This window comes from Melospiza melodia, chromosome 4 (genome assembly GCF_035770615.1).
Source record: "Melospiza melodia melodia isolate bMelMel2 chromosome 4, bMelMel2.pri, whole genome shotgun sequence".
Lineage (NCBI taxonomy): Eukaryota > Metazoa > Chordata > Aves > Passeriformes > Passerellidae > Melospiza > Melospiza melodia.
This window is the reverse complement of record NC_086197.1, coordinates 11615866-11641442: the sequence shown is the minus strand read 5'-3', so window position 1 is coordinate 11641442 and position 25577 is coordinate 11615866. Positions and strand designations below refer to the sequence as shown.

General features: G+C 38.6%; 1 protein-coding gene across 10 annotated transcripts in view; it reads left to right on the top strand.

The window, feature by feature from the left end:
• The window catches only part of ERC1 (ELKS/RAB6-interacting/CAST family member 1), a 271131-nt gene that overhangs the window by 57851 nt on the left and 187703 nt on the right, over window positions 1-25577 (top strand). For 4 of the 10 annotated variants that reach the window (XM_063153879.1, XM_063153880.1, XM_063153883.1 and 1 more), the window contains exons 3-6: window positions 1473-1889; window positions 13131-13205; window positions 15157-15312; window positions 19985-20152. In XM_063153879.1, the coding sequence (XP_063009949.1) occupies window positions 1473-1889; window positions 13131-13205; window positions 15157-15312; window positions 19985-20152 (816 nt within the window). Of the gene's footprint in view, window positions 1-1472; window positions 1890-13130; window positions 13206-15156; window positions 15313-17425; window positions 17519-19984; window positions 20153-25577 lie in introns of all 10 variants that reach the window. The other 6 variants (XM_063153874.1, XM_063153877.1, XM_063153875.1 and 3 more) reach the window with 2 other exon arrangements.

The window sequence follows — 25577 nt, the reverse complement described above, 5'->3', positions numbered from 1 at the left end:
TGCACCATTCTGTGCAACCAAACTAACTCTTTGTGTTTCTAAAATAGATTAAAGTTAAGTAACTCTGCTGTAAATGCTGTCTGCTGTCTCTTCATAGAATCACAGTGTGCTTGAGGTTGGTGGGAGGTCAGCTGGTCCAATCCCCCTGCTCAGGGGGCCACTTAGAGCCTGTTGCCCAGGGCCATGTCCAGACAGCTTTTTACATCTTCAAGGCATTTCACATAAGAATTGTGATAAACATAATCTTGGAGTAATGCTTAAATCCAATCCTCTTAGTTTCTTCTTTTACAAATACTTGTAAAATGAGTAAAATGAAGTACTTTGATTTATAGAAAGCACAAATTTTGCACCATCTTTACATTTTAGACCTCACCACTGTGTGTCTGCATCAGGTTTGATCATAGAATATAACTTATTCTAGTACTTTAGCCTAGTGAATAATGGAAATAGCAGTATTGCAGACACTGTTTTTTGTAATAGAAATGTAGACCCCAGGGATCAGTGCATCTGACTTATTCACACTCAGACTAAATTGTAAGAATTCCTCATTTAAGGGAGATGTATCACTCAGTGTGCATCTCATTTCTGGTAATCAAATTTTGTGCAGTGTTTGTACTTCTCTCCTATTGGCGTGATACTTCTGTCTTACTGAGAAGAAAAACATATTTATTGAAATATAAACGAAGACACTTGTGGGCAAACTGTGCTTCTCCTGTATTGTCCCATTACATTAACCCACTGTATTCAGTCATTGAGACAGGATTTATTGTCTTGCACAACAACAAATTGCTGCTGATAATTTGATTGATTTCATATTCCTGTTTATGAGGTGGTAACTTCTCTTCTGTGCTAGGATCCTCATGCATTACATTTTGTGGCCCTTTTCCCTATGCAGCATTTATCCAGATTTCTATAGTTGTGTTTCTTCATAACAAGCTGAAGTTTCTTTTCTGAGTTAAACTGGAAATCTGTGCTAGGTGTAGAGTTACTGCTGAAGAGCTTGGGAGCCTTCACAGGTGATGAGGTTTTGTGGGTGAAATGTAAATTCTAATAGCACTGTGCCCCTCTGCTCTGCCAAGATAGTAATTCTGTAGTAGTTCTGGGTCTTCCTCTGCATAATTGTTCTGTAGGGGAGGTGAACATTTGGAAGGGTAATGATATAAGTTGCTGAAAGCTGCTGACATTTTCCTGTTTGAAATTGTCGCTCTTTCAAGTTGATGCAAGTGGAAGAGTCACTCAAGCAAGAGTCTTCTAAGTGTCAAGCAACCTCTGCGAAGCATAGGAGGAGGAACTTGAACCTTCTGTGGAATAACCCAGCTCCACCTCAATTCTGCTTTAAAAAACCCATTGTTGGTCTCTTGGCACGGTGGTTTCCTCTTGGCTGGTGGTTCAGGAGGTCTGATGTGGCTCCTACTGTTTTCTTTCTTTCTCCAGTGGAGGGAATCCTCTGATTTCATTTATTTGTTTTTCAGCATATGCAGATGACTATCCAGGCTCTCCAGGATGAGCTGAGGATCCAGAGGGACCTGAACCAGTTGTTCCAGCAGGACAGCAGCAGCAGGACCAGTGAGCCCTTGGTGGCAGAGCTGACAGAGGAGAACTTCCAGCGGCTGCACGCGGAGCACGAGCGCCAGGCCAAGGAGCTGTTCCTGCTAAGGAAAACCTTGGAGGAGATGGAACTGCGTATTGAGACACAGAAACAGACCTTGAATGCACGTGATGAGTCCATCAAAAAGCTGCTGGAGATGCTGCAGAGTAAAGGTCTGTCAGCAAAAGCCACTGAGGAGGACCACGAGCGGACACGACGGTTGGCTGAGGCGGAGATGCACGTGCACCACTTGGAAAGCCTTCTTGAACAGAAGGAAAAGGAAAACAACATGCTGAGAGAGGTGAGTGATCATCTCCAATCTTAAACTCCTCTCTGTCTCCTATCCATTTGACAGTTCTAAGGAAAGAATCTTCCATCCTCTCTATAAGCTGTATTTTACATTAGATGTGATTTGCACACATTTTAAAATTTCTTTGTGGCTTCCTTGCACGTACCTTTTGGAGTTTTGTGCTGTGGGCCCCACTTTCCCTGTAGGCCCCATAGGAAACTCTGGAGGTGAGTTGTCCTGAAGCCTGTAAAATGAATTATGAATTCTTCTGTTCTGTTGTTGTCTGAGAGAAAGTAGCTACCTGTGTTTAGGTGAGAGCAGAGAGAGAAATCTTTGCAAGAGTAATGGATGATTGCAGAACAGTTTCCATGGAAACAGTCATCTTGCTGTGAAGGGTATTTGATAAAACTATTAGCTGCCCTGGATGCACAACCAAAAAAGAGATTTCTTAAAGGGACACTGCTGCACCCATAGTAACGCCTTCTCACCGTCCTTCTGAAAAGAGAAAAACTATTGTTAAGTCTGTATTGTACCTTAAAAGAGTACAGTGGCAGACATTCTTCACTATTAATAATTTTAGACTAATTATAACAAAATATAGTCTATATAGAATACAAATATTTTAGTAAAACAAAAAAAATGAGATACTGTGTAGCCAGTACACTTTTTGTTATTATTAAATGCATTTTCCTGTTGTCAACTGGCCTCCTAAAGTAATTAAATATTAACTTCTAAAAGGCTGGTAATTCAGCATGGATTGTGTAGATGCACAGATAAATGTGTGTATGCATGGATTCATGAGTGCTAAGATTCTGTTTAAAGATTATTTTACATCTGTCAACTGAAGGCATGAATTCTTAGCTATCCATGTCTACCATGTGTATGAATGTAATGACCTGTTCTGCACATTGGTATCTATCTCATGGTTCAGCATTTTTTGGGAAGCTCTGTGGGTATACAAGATTTAAGGCCCCTCTCTAAGAAGTCAAGAAAGCAAGGCCTGGAAGAGTTTTTTTGAGATGAGTGTATGCAGCACATAAATACCTCTTAATACCTCCTATTCATATGTTTCCAGGGCCTGACCCATAGTGCTTGTGCTCTTGCAAGCATTTATATAAGAAAGCTGGAGCCCATTGCATTTCTGAGCCAGATTTAGGCCAGATTTATTTTTTTAGAGCAGTAATCTCTTGAGTGTCTGGAGTGAAGATAATATGATTCCAGAGTTTCTGCACTACAGTTTTTCCTTTATTTAGCAACCAATGATAATTCTGTTCCAATTCTTGTAACTATTTCAGGAAGAGCCTCAAATGGCTTCCATTTGTTTCTGCTCTAAGTCCAGCAACATAAATGAAAAGCTGGCAGGAGCTGTGCAATTTTGGAGGAATGCGGTTGCGTTCGTTCCTGCTGAAGATGAGTAGATGTTGCAAGATAAGAATTCTTGTTCCATTCATACGTATTTGGAAATCATCAGTCACTTAAATGCTAGTCTTTATGGTAAGGTACTTCCTAGAGGAGGTGGAGATGACCTACTGACTTGAAAGGGCAAATGTGATTTATCAAATGTTTTAAAATTAATTACTTCTTGCTGCTTACCTGGCCGTGATTAATTGAGAAGTGTAAGCTGGGTATAATGTAATTTGTAGCTCAAACCATGGATATGATGTGGGATCCAGCTGTGAAGCTGAGCACCCTTGTAACCTCAAAAATGTGGTGCCATTTTATCTCCTTGTGGAACTGGGTGACAACAGGAATGGTTCTGTTTGTACCTGTGTGTCCTTGAGCTCTGAGCAAGGCTGAGCTAAGTGACCTCAGACTTACCTGCATCAAACTCAAGTCTCATGCCTGGGGCCCTGCAGGCTGGAGGAAATCAGAGGAACTTGCAGCTTACTGCATGTGGCTGCCTGAGCACCCAGATGCTCTGCAGGACGTGGTTCACAGCTGCTGTCCATGTTTCACATGTGGAAATTCTCTCTTAGGTGTGTCACCTGCTAAGTGTGTCTGCATCACCCTCCTCAGCTGACCTTCTGTTATGTCCATCTGTATTTCCATAGTTGTAGGTTATTTTAGCCCTTTGCTGTCCCAGATACTAATGATGGAATTTTTGAGCTGCTTTGAAGAAATGAATCTACTTTCTTGATGGTTCTATATCTAGCATTCCCAGTATCTGGAAAGGCATGCTAAATACTTTAAATACTGCTGTTAAAGGAAGCTTTAGTATCTCAAAGGGATTCTTAAGAGTGTGGAAGGTCAGTTTATATTTCATTTCCTGACAGAGTAGAAAATTTTAATAGCAGTCCTGACCATCTTAGCAAAAGAAGTTCTGAGATGTCAGAATCCACTGTTTCTGACTCTGCAAGGGTGTTAGATTTCTGATAGAATATTTGCTGGAAATTAATATTAAAGATCTGCATTTTGAAGCAAAAAGGTATCCCTTGTTGTCCAACTTTAAAATCTACATGTAATTCAAAGTGTGATATTGAGACTCAAGATCATCAGACAGTTTTTTGGGCAGGCAGTGTGGTTACAGTAGCCAGCAGTATAACCTTGAAAATTAAACCTCGAGAATTAATTGATTTCTTCAGCTTTTGCTATTAACAGTAATAGCAAAAAGATTGCATGAATTTCCTAAGGAAAATAAATTCTAAGAGAGGTCCAAGTTGTGGTTCTGATAAGATTACAACTGTGTGCCACCATTTTAGGTTGTTATATCCATTCTGAGTTATCCCTTTTTCTAGTCTGAAAAATCCAGTACTGCTTAATTTTTCCTCATATAAAAGACATCAGATATTTTTGATCACCTCCCAGGGCACTGTCTCAGAGTCTCCCAAATCCAGATTATAAAATGGATTCTCTAGCAGCTGCTGAGAGGTATTTCTATAAGCAATTTGACTCTCTTGGGCTTTTCCCAATTGCCCTGACTTCTGAGAGTCTCAAGAAATTATTCATCCAAGTCCATGGGAAAGTTACTATATCCAGCAGAGGATGTATTCAGCAACTGATACAGAGGATATTCTCTCATTAACACAAATAATTAAATATCTCATTGAACATCAGAATGCCCTGACTTCAGCAGATAGCAGTGTGGCTGCATCACATTCCTCTACCCTGGAAAACAGCTTAAGCCTCATAGCTTATTAAAAGACAGCTGCTATTTTGAATACCCCTTCTTCAGTCTTTGTGACAATTATTGTTGTTGGTATTCTAGACTTAACTTTCAAAAACAAAATGATTTTCATGCCAGGAGGAAATACTTGATGAAATCCAGCAGCTGAATTACAGCTTCCAGAATAGCTCCCAAGCTGCCTCTGTGTTCCAGACTTGCCTGTTGCAGAATTATCAGTGGTGGTCCATAGCTCCAAAGATAACCAAGCTTGCTGTGCTCTTTTTGACAGCCTCCCCACTCCCCAAAGTGCTGGATGCACTGGTTAGAAATGGATTTTTCTCAGTTACATAGATCAATAGCCCAGATATCAGAGCAGAATATGATGTGATCCACACTTGAAGTACTATGGACAGACTAAGGTTTGTAAGGACAGTCCAACAAGGACTTAAGTATAGATGGCTGACTACAACCATTTATTTGAAAACAGAAAGAAGGCTGTTTATCCTGAAGGTTTTTTTCTTCAGAATGTAGTTCTAGAGTCAAGGCTTGCATGTTACAGTAGTGTGGAATGAGGGAAGAACTGACAGGAGCTTTATACTTTGTGTCCAGAAACTGTTTGGTAGTAAATTACAGTTTTGACTGTAATTTATTATTTTATTTTTTTGTAATTGGGCCCATTCAAACAAGATGGATTTTTATTCTAGCTGAGTACAAAACTGAATGAAGGAGTTAGGGATGGAGTGCTTAACAAATAAAGGAGGTTTTGTATGTAAAACAGGCACTGAAATGGGTGATTCATGAGGACACTCATCCACAATGAGCTTAAGGAAAGAGGCTGTGGCAGAAAAAGCTATTATTTCTTCCCTTTTTTGAGTGTTTGCTGAAATGGCAACCCCACAAAGTGCTGTTTGTGAACCTAGGATGGCTTTATTGCAAGGACTGACCCCTCTTTGTGGCTGTTTGGAGTCAAGCTGCCCACTCCATCCCAGGAATCAGCACTCATTGTCTGGGAGCAGTCCCTGCTCTGTCTCCCATGGGCAGAGGTCTGGCACAGCACACCAGCCTATCTCACAGGTGTGTTTAAACTTAGATTAGCCAAACTTGATGCTCTGGTGGCCAGAGAGCAGCAGCAGGGAGCTCAGTGAGGAAGGAGGGATGTGGCATCCACGTGTGTCCCATCCCTGCTGAGCTGTGCCCAGTGCAGAGAGCTTGGTTCTCTGGTCTGACTGGATTTTAATGAGCTGTGACAAGTTTTGCAAACAAATTATTTTTCCAAGGGCGTGTTAAAATTCTTACCATTTTCTGCTCCGGGCTCAGAGGAGGATTTAGAAATTTTAATTGGAGCAATTAGAGTTAACTCAAAGAACACTTTTGTTCCGTGCCAAGATTTTGCAACATAAATAAGATACTTCAGGAGAGAAGTTTTGTTTTTCAGGAGTAGATAGATTCAGTAACTGGAACTCTTACTACCATCATATCTTTCTGATGAGGTAAAAAATGAAGTTTCTGCTTTTTTATTGCTGCTTCATGCTTTTGACCTTTTAGAAGCAAATGGCAAGGGGAGAAGTGATTTCAATCAAGATAATTTAAATAATTATGTCTTTATTAGAATTGCTTTCTTGGTCTGCAGATAATTTTAAAACATAGGTTTTATAGGTCAAAATTTGAGAAAATGGGCTATTGCAACTTGAATGCGTGCATAATGTATTTTTTATGTATTTAAATTTTTTAAATACCCTTTTAGTTTGGAATATTCTGTATGTCACCTTAGGTGAGAATGACAATTAAAAATGTTCAAACATACGTGAAATTATTTTCAACTTTCCTCAGTGCAGAGGCTGGTAGCTTCATAATTCTTCAAAAGTTGAAAAATTCGGTTGGAAAAGAATGTATTTTTAGAGTTGAAAATTTTTGTTTTCTGTTTTTCCAGACAACAAAAAAATCTGAAGCACCTTATTCTAGCATGGCAAATTTCTGATTTTTATACAGTAGTTAAATAATGTGTGGGTATTAAGTAAATGGAAAAAAAGCAGAACTCCAGTCATCTGTCTGGATGCTTTTTCTGTATTATAATTATAGTCTCATCAAAGTGAAATAATTAATAAAATTTCAGTAGGTTTCTTCATATGCTTTTTCTAGCATGGGGGGGGTAAATTAATTAATTCTTGTGCTTATTGCAAAACAATTTTTTTTCTATATGAATGGGCTGTTCATCAACATACAGGAGGATTTCTTACTATTTCATTTTTGCACTTTCATACCTTTCAAATAGGATTTTTAAAACTATGTGAAACAATGCATAAATCTCTCTGGGGATTAAGGGTTTAAAATGCTTAAACTTCAATGTCTTTTGATGTTTTGTTATATTAGAAGATTTTCTTTGTCAATACATGTTACATGCTTTGCTTTGTTTACAAATTATCTCCTAGGTATGCTTTCCTTGGAGATGTTCACATTGTCCTGCACTTTTATTCAGTAGAAGTGAGATTTGTGGAAGTTTGTTTCCACAAATGTCAAACTTTGTAGTGGAAGGACCAAAACCTAAGTTGGAAGCTAATTTAAGTACAAAATGAGTGCTTTTGCACCTTAAATAAGAGGAAAGAGAAAAAATTAATTACAGCACACATGTAAATGAAGTTCTACAAGACTAAGATATAATTTTTAATTGACTTTTCTTCAGCTTTTGAATTCACACTTCTGTAGTCAGATTTCATCACAATGCCTTGCTGCTTACAGCTAATTGGATGGTTTGAATTAGTTCTCATCTTACCTTGCTTTTACTCTAATTCCCAAATTTTGAGGGATTTTGCTTTTGTTTCCTGCTGATTGAAATGCTGAGATGAGCAGGAAGCTGTGCTTTAATTTTCACTTTAGTTGATGCCTTAGTAAACAAACTTAAGTGTCCTAATATCTGAGGTTTTAATTGGATTAAGAAATAATCGTCTCAATGGATTAATACAATTGCAAAAGAGAGATGAGTTTCTTTAGCCAGGGGTAGCTGAGCTTCAAAGCAACTGGCACCCTCCATTATCAGTGTGTGTGCAATTGCCAGCACGTCTTTCAAAGTTATGTTCTTTGTGAATACAGTCACTTTGTTTTTTTCAGGGAATTATGTTGATTGGGTTTGCAAATGCAGGAAATGACAAGTGGAAAAATGCAGAAATAATTTCCGAAGGAACTGCCATGATTACTGCTTCCAGACTTGTATAACTATATAATTTTAGTAGCAAAAACTCTAATAGCAATGAAATAAATTCTACAGGACTCTTATATGTTTTTTTTTCAGTTTGTTTTTACATCTTGCTTAAATAGAAGTTAAAATTACTGGTATGGAGCACTTTTTGAAAAAAATGCATAACAAAATCCTGAAACTAAACAATTGTGGTACTATCCAGTCACCTTCTGGCACCAGGTAGTAAAGATATTTATATAAATGAGTCATGCAGATTGAAGGGCTCTCCCACAGGTTATTTCATGCAACCTTCTGCTCAAACCAGCAATTTCAAGCGGCGGGGGATTCCACAGCCTCCCTGGGCACCTGCTCCAGCATTTGGTTGTTCTCCTGGTAAAATCTTTTTCATGTTAGCAGGTCTAAATTTTCAGTGCTGGAAATTCTTCCTGTTGCCTGTCATCCTTCCACTTCTGAGAAGACTTTTCTTTTCATCGTCTCTACAAGCTCCAGTTAGTTCTAGCAGGCGTCAAGTTTCTCCGCAAGCCTTTTCTTTTCAGCCGAACAAACACTTTTCTCTCGCTCTCTCCCCTTGCATCTTGTGCCTGTCAGACTCTGTTCAGGTTTTCAGTGCCTTTCTTGTACTGGGGAGCCCAAAATTGGGCACGGTGGTCACAAGGGCTGCACAAAGGGGAGCACCTTCTTCCCCCCTCCTGCTCCTGCACTCCTGCTCACTCTCACTCAGCCCAGGGTGCAGTTGGGCTGCTTGGGGGGTTTTTTCCACATCAAGGACACATAGCTTGGTCCAATTCATGTTTCCCCAAATTCCATAGATCTGTAAGCTGCTGGGAGTGCTCTCTGTCCCATTGTTCAGATCATGAAGGCACTGAGGGTTGTCAGGGGGAAGCTGCTGCCCTCAGTGCTCATCAGCACCAGGCTTGGAGCCTGACAGCCCAGCTCATTTGCTACCTGCTTTTTTATCCACTTACCCAGCCTATGGCTCACAGATTTGTCTGCAGGCATGTTTGGAGGCCCTGGGACATGGAACACCCATTGTCCCTCACTTAGTCACACAGACAAGTAGAAGAAAATCAGGTTAGTCAGGTATGATTTGTCCTTCTACACAACTAAAGACCTATTTTATCTTTTATAGCTACTTAATAATTTTTTTAATTAACAATGATCATGAATACTGAGCTGATGGATGCTCCTGAAATTTTCCTTTTGTTGGAACATTTGCATTTTATTGTAATTAATTGGAACTAGGTTGCTGAAATCTAGGTAGGCAGAAAAGCCATCTGGGAGACTAAACCTTAAGTACAAAAGATATAACATTCATTTAATGAGGTCTGGAGGATAAGGTTGGAGAATTTAAACCAGTTTTTAGTAAAAACTCTCCAATGAGTGTTGCAAAGATCCAGCACAGGACATCATGATTGATTACTCAAAGATAGGAATGGTACAGTTAAAATTTAAAAAAATACAGAATAGAATGACTATGCTTTTAATTATACATAATATTTTTAGTGATTTTTTTTAAATTAATGTGTGAAATGGTATGTTTTTGTTACTCTCTGTGTGGAATGTGCTGCCTGATAATGCAAGTTTGGCAGGAGATGGAAGGCATGTCCTCTATGGCTTGGGAAACTGCTTGTTTGTGGCTACTGAGAGATAAGTTGCTTTATTTTTAAGCATATAGCCTCCCCCACTATAAAAACATAATTGTTTGCAAGTGCACCTTCACATTTGTCCTGAATCCTGTGCAAAATCAGACACAGGAGCAACTGAGGGGATAACAATTGCCAGGTTATGAAGGAGGAAAAGGTTTGGACTAAATTCAACCCTCATTATTATGCACTTGTGTATAATTCATAGTGATAATACTGCTCAGTATTGAGGACTCATTCAATTCTAAACTATATTCTCTAATTTTGAATTATTAAAAAAAAAAAAACCCATGGACTTTGTAACTATTTATGGTGTGTTCAAATCACTTTATCACAGCTATTCTTTACATATTCAGTGTTCTCAGTGTGTTTAATCAGGTATTCTATGTAATTATGCTGACCAGAAAATTAGAGCATTGTTCCTCGTAGGGGCACTGTGCTGCCTTGCAGGACTGCTTGGCAGATGTAATTATGATACACACCTTTAGTTCCTATCTTTTCATATGGTGGTAGATTTTCTTGAAAAGGAAGATAGATATTCTTAATTAAAAATGAAGATGAAATATAAACCCCAACTCTGGAGAAGGTGCCCACCTTGTTTAGAACTTCTGACTATTTCTGGCCTTCAGTTTCTAGTTATTGAATCTTAAAGATTTTTTTGGACAGAGCAACCCATTTTGGAATTTTTTCCTATGAATGTACTTTGGTGCAAGTTGATTGCAACACTATAATTTCGTTTTTCCTTTTTGCTATTACTTTTAAATGGAGTTATTGAACATATGAAAGCAGTCAAAACATAAAAAGTGATTTATATGAGCCACCCTCTTTTATAATAATTTAATATGCACTCAAAGGTGCAATGATGCTAAATTTTACTAATCGGTTAGGAAACAATAGTAGTTACATAATAAAGTTCTTAATGTGTTAAAGTAAAGGACAAATCCTGTATTACTTTATCAGAATGGATAACTTACAAGGAGTGAAAGACTAGGTTTCTGTTTTTCTGATCCTGGTATTTTTGTGGCCCTGTGTTTTTAACTATTGTGCAAAATCCTGCTTCACTGGTTCAAATCTTTATTTTCATCCATCTATGGGAGGTGTGTCCACAACAGAATCTGAACACATCAGAGATATGATAGATTAGTATTTTTCCATTCTGCCACATAGATGCAGCCTGTATTTCCTAATTAAGAAGGGGATGTGTGCAGTGCCTTCCTTCAGTCTGTGTTCCAGAGAGGCTCCGTCTGCCTGTAGCTTTTTTTTCCAGGCTCTTCAGGATCACAGGCATGTTGCCAAAATTAAGCCCTTCCTGTGCAGTCAGGGGCTGGGAGGTGTTATTTTTCAGCAGGTTATGTCATCCAAATCACAGTGGAATTACTTCAGGCAATAGAAGTAGGACACTTCCTTTGCTGAAGTGCAGAGCATCACTTCACATAGAGGGGATAGAGGCATTTCTCAAGAAGGAGCTTAGGAGAATTTTCTCTTTGGGAAAACACTGAGCAGTGGTGGAAGCAGACACTGTTGTGTCAGCATCCCTTTACAGACATGCAGTTCTCCTGCTGTGTATTCCACCTATCCCATTTCCATAGCAGCATCTGATTTCATATTCACAGGTCAGAAACAGTGCCTCTGCACAAGTGGAAATTACCTAACCACTAAAATAAAAATAATGCAGTGTCCGAAATAGATTTATGACATGTTAATTTTTGACCTTCTAATCCTATGTTTTCTCAGTTGCTAAAAGCTCACATGAGTTTGTTTTAATTTCTTTGAGTAAATCCCTTTTGGGAATGCAGGTACAGGTAAGTAGAGTAATAATGGTATTGCTCCACTCTGGTGCCAGTAATAATTGTGCAGAGGCTCTCAAGTTTTCTGTTGACTCGAAGAGAAACAAATATGTTTAGAGGGATTTTCAAGTTTATTTTTTCAGGAGGATTTTTTTTTTTAAATTTCAGAGAATACCAATGTACACTGCAAACACGCTTGTAAAAATAGCTTCTCAGAAAATACACAAATATAATATTTACAACCAGAGAAACCTTGTATTGGATTCTCTTATTCCATTCACGGGCATCAACTTATGCCAATGGTCTTATGCCAGACTTATGCAAGGTTCTTGTGGCCCTTGGCATGTCGCAACACATTTCAGTCTTGCTCACTTTAGAGCTTGTAGGAACTTCACAATCTTACAAGCAGTGTTCTCAGTATTTTTAAAAAGCACTGTGCAACTCTACCCTTTTTCATTCAAATAATTAATCTTCTGGACCTAGTTGGCATGGATGACTGCCATACAAAATTTTAACTCTTCACAATTTCTGTTGAAAATACCAATTTTTGAATGGCTCTTGGTATTTGTTTTTCAGGTATTTGAGGGGAGTGGATGGATAAACTGTGTGTGTGGGCACATGACACAATTCATTGTTAGGTTAACTGGCATCACAGTTTGTGCTCTGTGGGCACTAAAGTATTTCTCTGGTGTATAAGATGAACATTCCAACAGAATTCACATTCCTGCAGTTAACATGAGAGTGTGCTGTAAGGACAACTCTGTTTGAAGGCAAAGAGTCAAAGAGTGTTAATAGTTTCTCTGTTGCTTCTCTTTTTACATGCGCTGGCTTGAAACCCCAGCTTTATATGGTAGTACAAGTTGTTTCAGCTTTCTGTAATTTTATCCCTTAGCAAGCAGTTTGATGCATGATATTGCTGTGAATTTATATCAACAGAAATATCACTGGACTTTGTATCCTCCAGTCTGCATCCCCTGAGCCTCCTAGAGCAGTGTGCTCTACAGTCCTGTATTTTCAGCTGTGCTCAAGGCCAAGAGCCTTGAGAAAGATTTTTCATCCTCTGTAGTTAAATGTTGCCACTGTGGGGTAAAAAATGCTGGGAAAAGAGAGTTAACAACAGCTGTGCCTTATAACTTGCTGAAATAGAAACCTAAGTGTTGCTGTTTTCAGTAAGCCTCCAGTGAAGTGCATTATGTGTATGTCTTCCATGAGAAACTATCAAGAATTCAGATTAGTTTAGCAGGGAGATGATGGAGCTTTGTAGTAGACCCAGCTGTCATTTCAAGCCTATGTTGAGTAAGAGGGGAGTCAAAGGTGCAGAGCCTTTTTACCTGTGGCTGGGATTCTGTTGAATGAGCTTTTGGCAATCCGTTCTGTGATATGAGAAGTGATAAAATGCGTGGTCTGGCAACATCAGAAAGCAGCATTGAGTTATGCTGTGTATTAGAAAGAGAAGCTTCTAGTAATTATGTTTTTATTGGGGCCCTGCCATTAGTCTAACTCCTGCTTTCATTTCTGCTGGCACAGGAAATCCATCGTCGATTTGAGAACGCTCCCGACACGGCCAAGACAAAGGCTCTCCAAACTGTTATTGAGATGAAGGTAAATGGTTGTGTGTATGGGCAGCAGGAGAGTTTGTTCTCTGGAAAATGGGTTTTCATCTGAAAGGTGACTCTACCAAATACCATATGCTTCTACTATTTTATTCTCCCTTATTATTGTTTTATTTGTTGCTATTGATCACTGAAGAGACAGACACAGTAAAAACTTGTCTTCTGTCTGCCTGCAGCAGCAGATACAGATTTCTTGCAGTTAACCCAAAGTTCATTATATTACAAGAATGAGAATGATAGGTTAATATGAAAGATTTGTGGGATTTTATGATGTGGGTTCTGTTCTTTTTATGTTATCAACATTTGAAGTACTGCTCTGCTTTTTGTGTATTAGCAAAGTTAGCAAACTCGACACCCACTTAAAGAATGGATCATATAGCTAGAAATATGTCTGTATACCATCATGAACCTAACTTTTCTAGATGAATTTGTGATTGAATTCTTAAGCCATTAGTGTAAGTATTTAATGGACTGATGGCAATTGGCCAAGAGCTCAGGAGCCATAATCAAGTGTGTGGTTTACACAGCTTTATGCAGTCATATTTCATATTGAATTGCTCATAAAGTACATCAGACAGGGTTTGGACAAATGGAGTTGAAAAATTGGAAACTGTCTTTGCAAGCTGTTCTTTTCCATTTTGTATCCCTCCTTTTTATTTTCCTTTTTTTTTTCCTCCTGCAACTTTTTCCATTCTATATCAGTGTTTTCCTTATTTATATCCCATTTTTCATTTGCTATCACTCTTTTATTAGTCATCTTTGTGGTCCATAGTAATGGAAACTAGTTGACTATCTGGTAACATTAGGTGTCTTTGCTATCAAAAGAGAAACACAGGGACATTTCTGGAAAATGATGTGAACACTGAAGATAAATACTGTTATCAATTTCAGCATATCATTTTGCCTTACTAGCTCTAATTTTTTGCTGCAAAAATCCATTTTATCAATTTTAATATAAGTATCAAACATTAATCAGGAAATCCAGTTAGATCTTCATAATGATGCTTTTAAAAATATCATCTCATGAATGAAAACCTATGTGAAGAAAACCAGCATTTTGTTTAGCTGTGCTTTGCTTATCAAAGAATAGGTTATAAAGGTTTTGTTTATAAAACTGTGTAGTATAGTTTCAAATCAGATCTGTCTTTCAGGAAAGACTAAATATTTTGGGAAAATGAAATAAGAAAAAAACCAGTCTGCTTTAAGAGATAATAGTTCCTGAATGCATATCCATGATCATAAGAGTATGCATGGAGCTCTGTGTGCTGTGTGAATCTGTTCTTGCTGTTCTAACACAAAGACTTCTAAAGAAACAGTGAACCAGGTACACAGAATGAATAGCTCTGATCATCCTGTATGAGGATAATGATAGATTGACTTTGTTTTTCCACATGGCTATTTTTAACCCACTGAGATGTTTTATACCTTGTACATATGAGCCAGAATTCTTTACTGCTTTATCCAGTCAATAATGGATTGTTGCATGTTTTCCTTGCTTATGGTGCTTTGCTGTTCCCCATTTGTGACCTCACTTAATTAACCAGTGGCACAAACCCAATTTCTTACCATTCTTCCAGTCACATTTTGCCGTCCATTCAATTAGAATTACATTTCTCTCTGAAAAGGCAGTATTTCCTCGTGTTCCTTTATTTATTCATTTATTTATTTATTTCATCCTGCATGATGTTTCTGCCCTGAACCATGTTTTATTTCAGTACTATACTCTTGCTTTCCTTGAAAAGTAAAAACTAAATTGAAAAATGACTATCTGAACTCTCATATGTAAAGACTTGAACACTCATTTCCCTAAGAACTTCCTAAGTAAATTTCAAGGGCAGGTAATTTATTGGACACGTACCTCCTTTTGTTTTGCTACAACAGCATGTTAACAAAAATCACTTGTGTGTGTGTCTTTACCCATCTCCTCTAATCACTTTCAGGATTCAAAAATCTCTTCCATGGAGCGTGGCCTCCGGGATTTGGAGGAGGAGATTCAGATGCTGAAGTCCAACGGAGCCCTGAGCACAGAGGAGCGCGAGGAGGAGATGAAGCAAATGGAGGTGTACAGGAGCCATTCCAAATTCATGAAAAACAAGGTACTGGGCCACAGCTGACAGCCCTGTGTTAAACTGAGCTGAGGGAACAGGGGAGAGAAATGGGCATGCTTTAGTTAGGAGTTATGGTCTGGTTCCCAGTCAAATGCTGGGAAACAATTGATTTAGTACCTGGCCATGAGGCCACTAAAATAACTTCAAAATATGTAAGAAAAGTTTGAATTGAAATATTTTGAAAATTTGAAAAAATTAATTGAAAATATTGTAATGGTTTTTCAGTAAGATCAGTGCCCCAAGTTTTCCTTTTATTGTCACACTGATCTTTTTCCTTTTTTTTTCCTTTTTTTTCCTTTTTTTTCTTTTTTTTCCCTTTTTTTTCCCTTTTTTTCCTTTTTTTCCCTTTTCCCCCTTTTCTTTCCCTTTTCCCCCCTTTTCTTTCCCCCCTTTTCTTTCCCCCCTTTTCTTTCCCCCCTTTTCTTTCCCCCCTTTTCTTTCCCCCCTTTTCTTTCCCCCCTTTTCTTTCCCCCCTTTTCTTTCCCCCCTTTTCTTTCCCCCCTTTTCTTTCCCCCCTTTTCTTTCCCCCCTTTTCTTTCCCCCCTTTTCTTTCCCCCCTTTTCTTCTTGCTAATGCATTATTGGTTCAGGTTTTTTTTGGTCTGATGTCTTTCCAAAGGCAGTTCATTTAAAAAAGGGTGTTTCTTTTTGCTGTCACTGTTGTACAACTGTTTGGCCATTCCATTACGTAAAAGTAGAGAAGAGGGTGAACTGTCACGATAATGGCTTTCCATTGCACTCTCCTTCTTCCAGCATTGCAGTCAGCATGAGAGCAGAGTCTACAACAGTTGTGGTGCTGACATTAATACTGTTGTGTGGAATACAGGACAAATACAGCAGTGAGAGATGTTGATCCTCAGGTGTAAAGATGGACAGTGGCTATTGAATTGTCTATAGGCAGAAGTCAATCCATTCTCAGTCTTTTAGTGGGTCCTAACATTCTTTAGTGAAGGTCCAGGCCCTCTTGTGCAGTAAATTTAAGTATATTGTAAACAGTCCTGCCTTTCTTAATTAGCTTATGTGCACTCCCTGCAAGCAGTATACAAACCCTGGAACAGAGGTTGAAAATTACTAGGTCCTGAACAATTGTAACCCACTGCATTTGTCCTACTTGAAGTTATTGGTCAAAAAAAAAAAAAGAATGCTGGTGAAATGAGGAAGCAGAGTTACTTGCCCTGAAATGGATATGAGTACTAAGTGAGGGTTCCTTCCTCTTGCCTCACACCAGTTCACTGAAACACCTCAAGATAACCACATCTGTTGTTACTTTTGCTCCTTTTCCCACTGGGTTGCTTCTAGGAACTGAAGGGCACCTTGTTCAAATTAGGAATGGAGGAGGAGATTAGAGCACCACTTCCCTCCTTTCTTTCCCTCCTTTCTTTCCCTCCTTTCTTTCCCTCCTTTCTTTCCCTCCTTTCTTTCCCTCCTTTCTTTCCCTCCTTTCTTTCCCTCCTTTCTTTCCCTCCTTTCTTTCCCTTCCCGCCTTCCTTTCCTGCCTTCCTTTCCTTCTTTCCGGCTCTTCAATTTCCCCTTGTCCTCTCCCTCTTTCAATCTATAGATCTACTCAGCTACTTGATTTCTCTTCTGTCTCCTGGTCTGCTCACTTACTTTCCTGCAAAAAATCTGTTCCTTTTTGGTATCTGTTTGCTCATGACTCATGGCCATCTTCAGTCCTCACATTTTGTTCTGTAATTGCACAGCATTTATTTTTTCAGCGTTGTATTGTGTAAGTAATTTGTGGCTGTAGCTTGAAAACTAACATTATTTCTCTTAAGCTGAAGTATGTCCTTTTTCCTGTTGTAATTTCCTTATGAACTGCAGTTTCAAAACCCTTGGGATAAGTGCCACATACTTGACATATGTAAACATAACCATAACTGTATATCTTCTGTTTCATAATCAAATTCTTGTCAGGCAGCTTATATGAAATTACACAGACATTAAACCTTTGAGAGGATTCACTGAAGAATGGAGGAGAACATGAGTGACCAGTGTTGATCCTTCTGTTCAGTTCTTTGTCACTTTCAGTCAGCTGGACTGCAACAGGCTGACTGGGAGCTGACAAATAATAAATATTTAAAAGCATAACGATGTCGTGACAGGTAGAGCAACTGAAGGAAGAGCTAAGTGCCAAAGAGGCTCAAGGGGAGGACCTGAAAAAAAGAGTGGCTGGTCTCCAGACCGAGGTCTCTGCAGTAAGATCTCTCTTTTGTGTGCAGTGGCCATTCACTGGGGCTTGCTAACTCTTCTGGCTTTCTTCTCCTACCTCCTTCATGGCTTGATATAACAAGTAGAACTAACAGCCTGCTCAGCCTTGTAGCTACCTTTTTATTCACATGGGTTTGGTGTCCATAAATAACATCAGTCTCCAGCTGAACATCTGTATTTGTTTTATTGCTGTTTTTTAATGGTATGAGCCGTTTGAGCAATAGCCTACTCTTCTCTACTGAAGCAGATTTTCAAAAGCATTCAGCATCCATTTTGGGGACAGACTTTCAAAGAGATTTCCTTTTCCTAGTTAAAAAAAATAATTTGAAAACTTGTGTTGAACCCTCTTAACATTTTTTCACAAAAAAATGAAATCTGGATGCTGAACGCTTTTAAAACTGATTGCTGGATTTTAGCAGCATGAATTTAGTTTATTTGCTGTGAAGTTGGAGTTTCACTCAAAAGAAGTGAGTATGGTTTCTCATCAAGAAGGAAGATGTGAGCACTTGATGCTGTTTTTACTGCTCTTGCAAATGTGGATGGTGTGTGCTGCATTCTTACTAAAGAGCTCTGGCACATTGGCAGGGTGGGCTTGCAGCTCTGACATGGGAGACAAGAATCTTGTCAAGAGACAAGAATCTCACAGGGCTGCTAGGGAATCTTCACCTAATAAAATGCTGTAAGCATCTCTTCTGACATGTGCCCAAAAACAATCTGTCTTTTTGAGAAAGTTTTACTCTGATTCATCTACTTACTAATTGAAAAAGTTTGTGTCATCTGAAATTTTTTAAGGAGGCTTTTTTTGTTTAGATACTCTAGAAAAGATAACCAGTAAATAATTCAGCTCTTTGCAGCAGTTCTGTGCCTGGCAATATTGTGCAACTGGTGGCTGACAGCAGAAATAGTGCAGCTGACATCAGTACCTCTGTGGTGAATTGAAATAGGTGGCAGAATCATCCTCTGGGCATATTTGCTTTCAGTAAAATATTAAAAAAACAACCTAGCAGGTTTGAATTAGTGAACAACAAACTATTGAGTCGTTCTATAAATTCTTATATACCCTCTCAGTGTTACATTTAGTAAAAGGAGTTTGAGAGGTTTTTAAGAGATGCATGTTCTCCTGCACTGTTTCACACTGGAACACAGGAGTCCTGGGTTATCTATTTTGATAATATTTTAATACTTTTTGGTAAAGAGTTTTCTTCCTTTAATTGCCCATTATTGAAACAATGTTGTCAATATAAAAGTGCATTTACCCAAGCTTCTTTTTTCTCAGTTATTTCTACAAGTATGTGCATATATTCTAATCAAAAACTTGAAAAAAATTATAAACTATACTATTATTTTGTTTGCGTGCCATGTTTCTAAACATGGACAGTGACTTGGACAATTTTTTAATCTTGGGATGTCCTTTAATATCTGTTTTGAAGAACTGGACAGTGTGCTTTTGAGGCTAAGGGAAGTTTTTTTAATGTCACAAACAGAATTGTTCAAGTTAAGAAAGACTGTTTTTAGAAATACATCCACCTGTGCTATATAATAGGTAGCAGTAAAATATTGCTATTTTGTGAGACAGGAAGCAAACCAGAAAGTTGGTTACAAACTTGGACTTAAAACTACATTTAGCTTTCTCTGTCATCTTTTATTATTTTTTTCTGACAGTTAATAAAAATTGTCCTGAGTGATGATTGCCCTTAAACTAGGATTTCAGATAACATAATTTTTTTAAAAACATTTACTGTTTTTTTCGTAATAAAAATCTAACATACATTTGTTCAAATAAATTTGCGTTTTTGTACTGATCTAATTCACTACATTAAATGCAGGAAATCGCTCTTAACAAAATGCAGTTCCACAAACGGTTTTCATGTTGTTTTGATGAATATTTGAATCTGACTTTAGAGGCTTCCACAGACTAAACTATGTTTCATAGAATAAAATACTGGTTTTGTAAATAGAAGGAAAGGTAAAGGTGTCTTCCAGTCCTCTGTAAGCATGAGGCTGGATGGATAGGTGAGGAGCTGGAGGGCAGCTTACTGATTTGACATTTCAAAGCAAATGTTGTGCTGCTGAGAGCCCTGCAGGTGTCTCATCTGCTCTGATGTTACAGGCCAGGGGTCCTTTGTCATTACACTTCTGCTTCATCTTCATTAAAACCTTGTCCCTGTTACCTGTCTGGGTTTGGTCAGTCCTTTGGAAGATGAATAACAGCAGACTGCCACTATTAAAAAGAACCTCCCTTGAAAAATGGATGACATTGCTCCCCTTTCTTTTTCCTTGTATCCTTTGCTCATGACAAATTTTTTGCCAGCCTTTCGCTCAAGGTAACTGAAGGCTTCATAGTTCTGTGGGATAATTTCAGAGTTGGTTGATAGTTGTGTGTATTTATAGTAATTTTTGTAAGGAAGGCACGAATGATTTGTCCCTTTGCCCATCCCTCCTGTGTGTTGCAGATTGGGCAGGTGAAGCAGGAGCTGTCGCGCAAGGACACAGAGCTGCTGGCCCTGCAGACCAAGCTGGAGACCCTCACCAATCAGTTCTCTGACAGCAAGCAGCACATCGAGGTTCTCAAGGAGTCTCTGACAGCTAAAGAGCAGAGAGCTGCCATCCTGCAGACAGAGGTGAAGTGGGCAATCCTGTACTTGCTGAGTGTGCACAGAGAAAGAGAAAACCCATGATCTTTGCTGAGTGTGCACACAGAAAGAGAGAAAACTCATGTTCTCTTCAGTTCTTAGGTTGTACAACCCCACAGCTGCCATCCAGTGCTGCTTGTTCTGAGCACTCTGTATCTTTGATTATATGTTTGGTTCTCCAGGCCAGGGGATTGATTTAAAGGCAAATGTGTGTGCATAAGTGCTTGGCTGAGTTAAAATTTGCAATGTCAGAGCTGGGAGGATTTATTTTCAGTGAGGAGAGAAGGGAAAGGAAGATGATTCCAATAACAAGCACTCTGCAGAGGCTTCACCATTACTGTCAGAATGTCCAGGAACTCTTGCTTTGCTTACACCTAAAATATGGACTTTCGTGGTTTATGATGCTTATTCCAAGGTAAAGGAAAAAGATTTTTTAAACTGTGTTTTGATGACAAATGCTTAATAAATTCCCATATTGCATAAGACCCAGATGTATAGCTGAACATCACACAGATAATGAATGCAGCATAAATGGGTTGCTTCTGGACATTCTTGAAGAGCAAGCATGAAATGTCATGTGCAGACAGCACTTCAGTCCCTGGCTTGGAAAATTGTAGTGTTAGTGGAAGTCCAAAAGATGGCAGTGATGCATCAAAAACTTTGTGTTGTTGCAGCTGAGAGTCAAAGCCAAAGGAGCTGAGAAAAAGGCATGCAGGGAAATTGTGGGTCACACTGCTGGAACATTCCATATTATCAGAGCATAAGAGAATTAGTCTGAACTTTTTACCCTTATTTAGCTTCCCTTTAGCCAAAATTGGTGAATCTGTGGGTGCTCATGGCCTTGTTGACACGCAGCAATGAAGCTGCATAGTAATTTTTGGATGTTCCAGGATGGCTTTTCTGATTATTCTCAGATGTATGTAGAGGTTGAGATTGCGTTAGTGGGTATAATTGGGAAAGTGTTAACATTTACATTCATAAACTAAAAATTAACATCCTGTTAAATTTGTTCATTCCTTTTTGCTAGTTCATGGATGTACCTTAGATTAGTACATGTCTGTTTAAAAGAAATATTTAAATTTCAAAATATCATTAAAGCAGGTGTTAGGTGAATAAACATTTTCAAAGGTAAAATGCAGGCTTTGATCCATTGCAGTGATTGCAAAGAATATAGATATATTAAATGTGCAGTACGGTGACAAACCTACAAAACTAGAAACACATTTCTCACTGCTAAGTAATAATTAGTAGTACTTTTCTACCCATGAGAGGTGAAGTTCTTGAACAAATTTACTTTATTAACAAGCTAAAAGACTTCAGTAGAGGATCATATTTTCAGCTGGTACAGTAGATAAACATATTTATTCAATTAAAATGTCCAGAACTGAAACACAGTATTTAAAACCATGAAGACTTGGTTATATACCATTGATAGGTACTCTTGACAGTTATTCAGAACATCTTGATTTTAGTTTACCTAAAGACCAAAATACTTTAATACAGAGAATTATTCTACTCTCTAACTTATAATATTACTAAATAATCATTGAGTATATTTGTTCTTCATTGGCTGCTTCCAAATGAAATTCTCATGTAGCACCACAAAACCAAACTGGATTCCTCCTTCCAAGAAGATAGTTATACTTTTTGAAAGGTAATCTCATCTTTTTCAGCCTTGTTGGAGTTCTTGTCAGAAAGCTCAACAATTAAATTATCACAGAGTCACCTTTTTTCTGTGTTCACAGGTGATCCCCTTAAGTAGAGGATTGAAACATGCTGAGAACATACAGCTGAGATGTTTGTTTTTGCATCCTGTGATGATTTGGGTTTTTTAAAGCAAATTGTAGCTTTCCATACAAGGGTTTTCTTTGGGAATGAGGTAGGAATGTGAGATGCTGCTTGGCCTCACTTCTTGGCACTGGTCAATGTTAGAACCCAATTAGTTTCTCTCAAGACACCTAGAGAGAGTGTGAGGAGGAAGAGAGCTGCAGTTTCTGACATACATTGTCAGACATCCTCATAGGGGATCAGTTTTTTAAAGTCAGATTTAAATAAACATTTTAAAAGCAAAGAGTATACCTCTGCAAGCCTCTACCTCTTATTTAGTCTTCTGTTAAAGAACCTGCTCACAGGTGGGGAAAAGAACATCTCAAAAATGGATGTGCCACCTGCCACACTAGAGCTACAAGCAGCAGTGAGCTGTTTGTGGGGTGTTTATCTTGAGGGCTGTTGGGTGGAGAGGATTTTGTGGTTAACTTTTCAATTGGTGAAGAAAGCTTTAAAAATAGCTCTAAAATTGTAGAGTCACTTTGTAAACAAAACAAAAAATAAGTCAGTATTTATGTTGGAATTAAGGCTTTATCCATATAAAGTTTTCACCCAGTGAGCCCTTCAGCTTAGATCAGTGCCAGAAGTTCTGTGGCTTCAGTGGGAAGTTGCATTAACCAGTGAGAATGCTCTCCTTTATTTTTGTATACTGCCCAAGCTGGCATGGGTCTGTAATTGGTCTGTTCCTATGGTAAATTCAGATTAATACTCAGTAGAAAAATGAATCTAATCATGTGGACATTTTTATTTGCTTTGAATATCTCATTTGAACATAAAATTTTCTGAGGATTTTTCTCTATTGAGGCTTATGCTGGCATTTTGAAACTGCAGTAGATTCTGCCAAATCAGAGACAGAGGAGTGGATTATATTTAGTGAGGAATGTCCAAATGGGAGCTGGGTGTTTCTCACTACGCTTAGCAGCAGCAGCCACCTGAACACCCAGTGCTGGCACCTGCAAACACTCAGGTGAGCTCACAGAACTGACTTCACTGGATTCAGGTGTTTGATGTCCTGTGCTAGAGCTTGTGGAAGAGCATTTGAACTCTTCTAACAAACTCCTGGCACAAGCAGGCCTTGGGAGCTGCACATCTGTCCTGCACTGAGTTTGTAACCCTGGCAGGAGCTCAACACCCTCTGCACAAAGCCAGGTGTGAGCACCTCTGCTCCATGGCATCATTGTGTAATCTAAGTTTTCTGGAAAACTGGGAGCTGAATTTTCAGGAAGAATTCACTCTCATCTACTGACCATACTGGATATGCTGCAGTTGGTATAAGGAGGTGAAGAGTCAACTCTAATCTAGTTAAAAAGAAAAATCTGTGTCAAAAATAGAGAATTAAATTCAAGTCAGTCAATAAACATAGCTTTAAAGTCTTAATTACAGACTATGCTATCAGTAAAAAGGCTTAACTCCTTCTTTAGATTTATATGTTTGGATTTATATATGTTTGCCAGTTAGTAATGGAATGTCACAAAACTGATTCTTTTAAAAATGTACTCACACTTGGAAACTTCACCTAACAATAGCTACAGTAGGTAAAAAGCAACTCTCACCTCACATACCAATTTTAATTTCATGTCTCTGTGCATTTCTCAATTATTTTTAAATCCTGAATGCTGACATAGAATTTCTTCAACATCTGCTTTAAAAAGTGGCTGGCTCCTGTTAGAAACTTTGCAGGCTCTTGAATACACATTTCAGGATTGGTGTTCCACCTGTTCCTTCTGCTGTCTCTACTGTAGTCACACCTACAGAGAATTAAACTTTAGATTTTTGCTGTTACAGAGCAATTGGGGCTTGGATACAGCATGGGGGAGGTTGTACCTTCTGATACCACTGGGTAAAGTATGGTTTGGTTCACTGATCCAAATTATGGTTCAGCCAGGGTTTGAACAGGTGTCAGGTAGATGTGAAGAATCACTCAGGAAAAGTGAGTGCTGTTTTTTCTAGGCATCCCTGACATCTTCTTAAACCTGAATGGGAATCACCAAGGTTGGAATAAACTGCTTGCTACTGTACAGTGGAGATGGTGATAAAATTCAGAAAAAAACTCATGTTTTCAATCTTAGTCCTATTAATGCAAGCTCCTGAAACTCAGGAGCACAGTGAGGTTCTGAAACTCACTGTGGACTTCTGAAAACTTAAATGATTTCTCTGTAGTTTGAAAATATTCTGAAAGATAAAACTGTCTTTACAGAATTCAAGATTCTAAAAAAGGCTGAAGATGAGATTTATATAAATATAATTTCATTTATTGTGCTTATTCTGGTAGTAATTGGAGCTACTAATGGATGAATTTTCCTTTGAAATTTGGATTTCTACATGTTTAATACATGGCTAGACACATTAAGAATAGAGACATAAAATGTTGTTTACGGCTACTGGAAAACTCTTTGAAGACAAATCAGTGGTCCCAGCACAGTTTTTCATATATATCACCCTTAGAGTGAAGAAATTTAAGTGTTGTATGTGGTATCCACCTGAAGAGAGATCCCCTGTGCCTGGGAGGGTTAAAGGTGTGCTTGTTTTGCTGCAAGCCCCTTGTGACAGGAAGGACTGGCCTGAGCTGCATTGAAGGGTTTTACCTGCTGTGCAGAATTAAAGACATGGCAGTCCATTACTGGGAAAGCAGTTAGGTTAACACAGGGTTAAGAGAAAACCATCCAAGACACAGAGTTCAGGAGAAGGGGTGTCAGCACCTCAGTAGTGTTTGCCTGATTGTTTCCGTGTGCTGAGAAAATCCTGAGCTGACTCTGCTGGAGCTGGCATCATCTGTCTCCCACAGACCTCAATTCTTGTCACTGTGGGAGGATGCCATGCATAAACTGAGCTGACATGGATAAACAAGTGCAGTGTTCTGCCAGGAATAGTGCTAAGGTGATGATTGTGTGTCCTGCCAGCCTTTGAAAATACTTTTGAAAGTGTTTTTTATGGTTTCCTAGGCAAAGACCTCACACAAATAAAACCAGGAATGCAATTTACCCCAAACCATAAGCTAATATAGAGTTCAAAGAGAATAATCAATCAGAAAATGGAAAGCATTCTGTGGATAAATTTCTATTTGCAGATGTTCTCTGTTCACTTACTGCTGTGCTGTAGGCATCTGGACTGTCTAAAATATTTTGCAACACAACTGTTGAGAGTATTATCTATTTTCTTGTGAGGGAGATTTTCAGTTTCCCTTGAAAAATTAATGAAAGTGACTCTTAGCTTTGATATCAAAGATTCCCAGGGAAGAACATACCTAATCAATCTATGGAACTGTCTGTTTTTAAAAAGAAGACAAAGCGTGATCCACCTGCTAAACCTTTCATTGCAAATACTATCCCATCCTCTAAATCATATTTGGGTAAGACCTGGTACTCTAATATCCCTGCAGATCCCACTATATGCCCCATTTGCTGGGTGAGCAGTGAGGAATGTGATTTTAATAATGTATGTGTAAATGAGAGGGCTCCAGACACAGAGGTGGCAGTGGGATTGCAATGCTGATGGGGAGAGCAGGGCAGCTCTTTCCCTGCAAAAGAGGGAAAGTGCTTTCTGTCTGTGTGAAAAAAGGCAGACAAAGCACCAAAGGGTTTTGAGA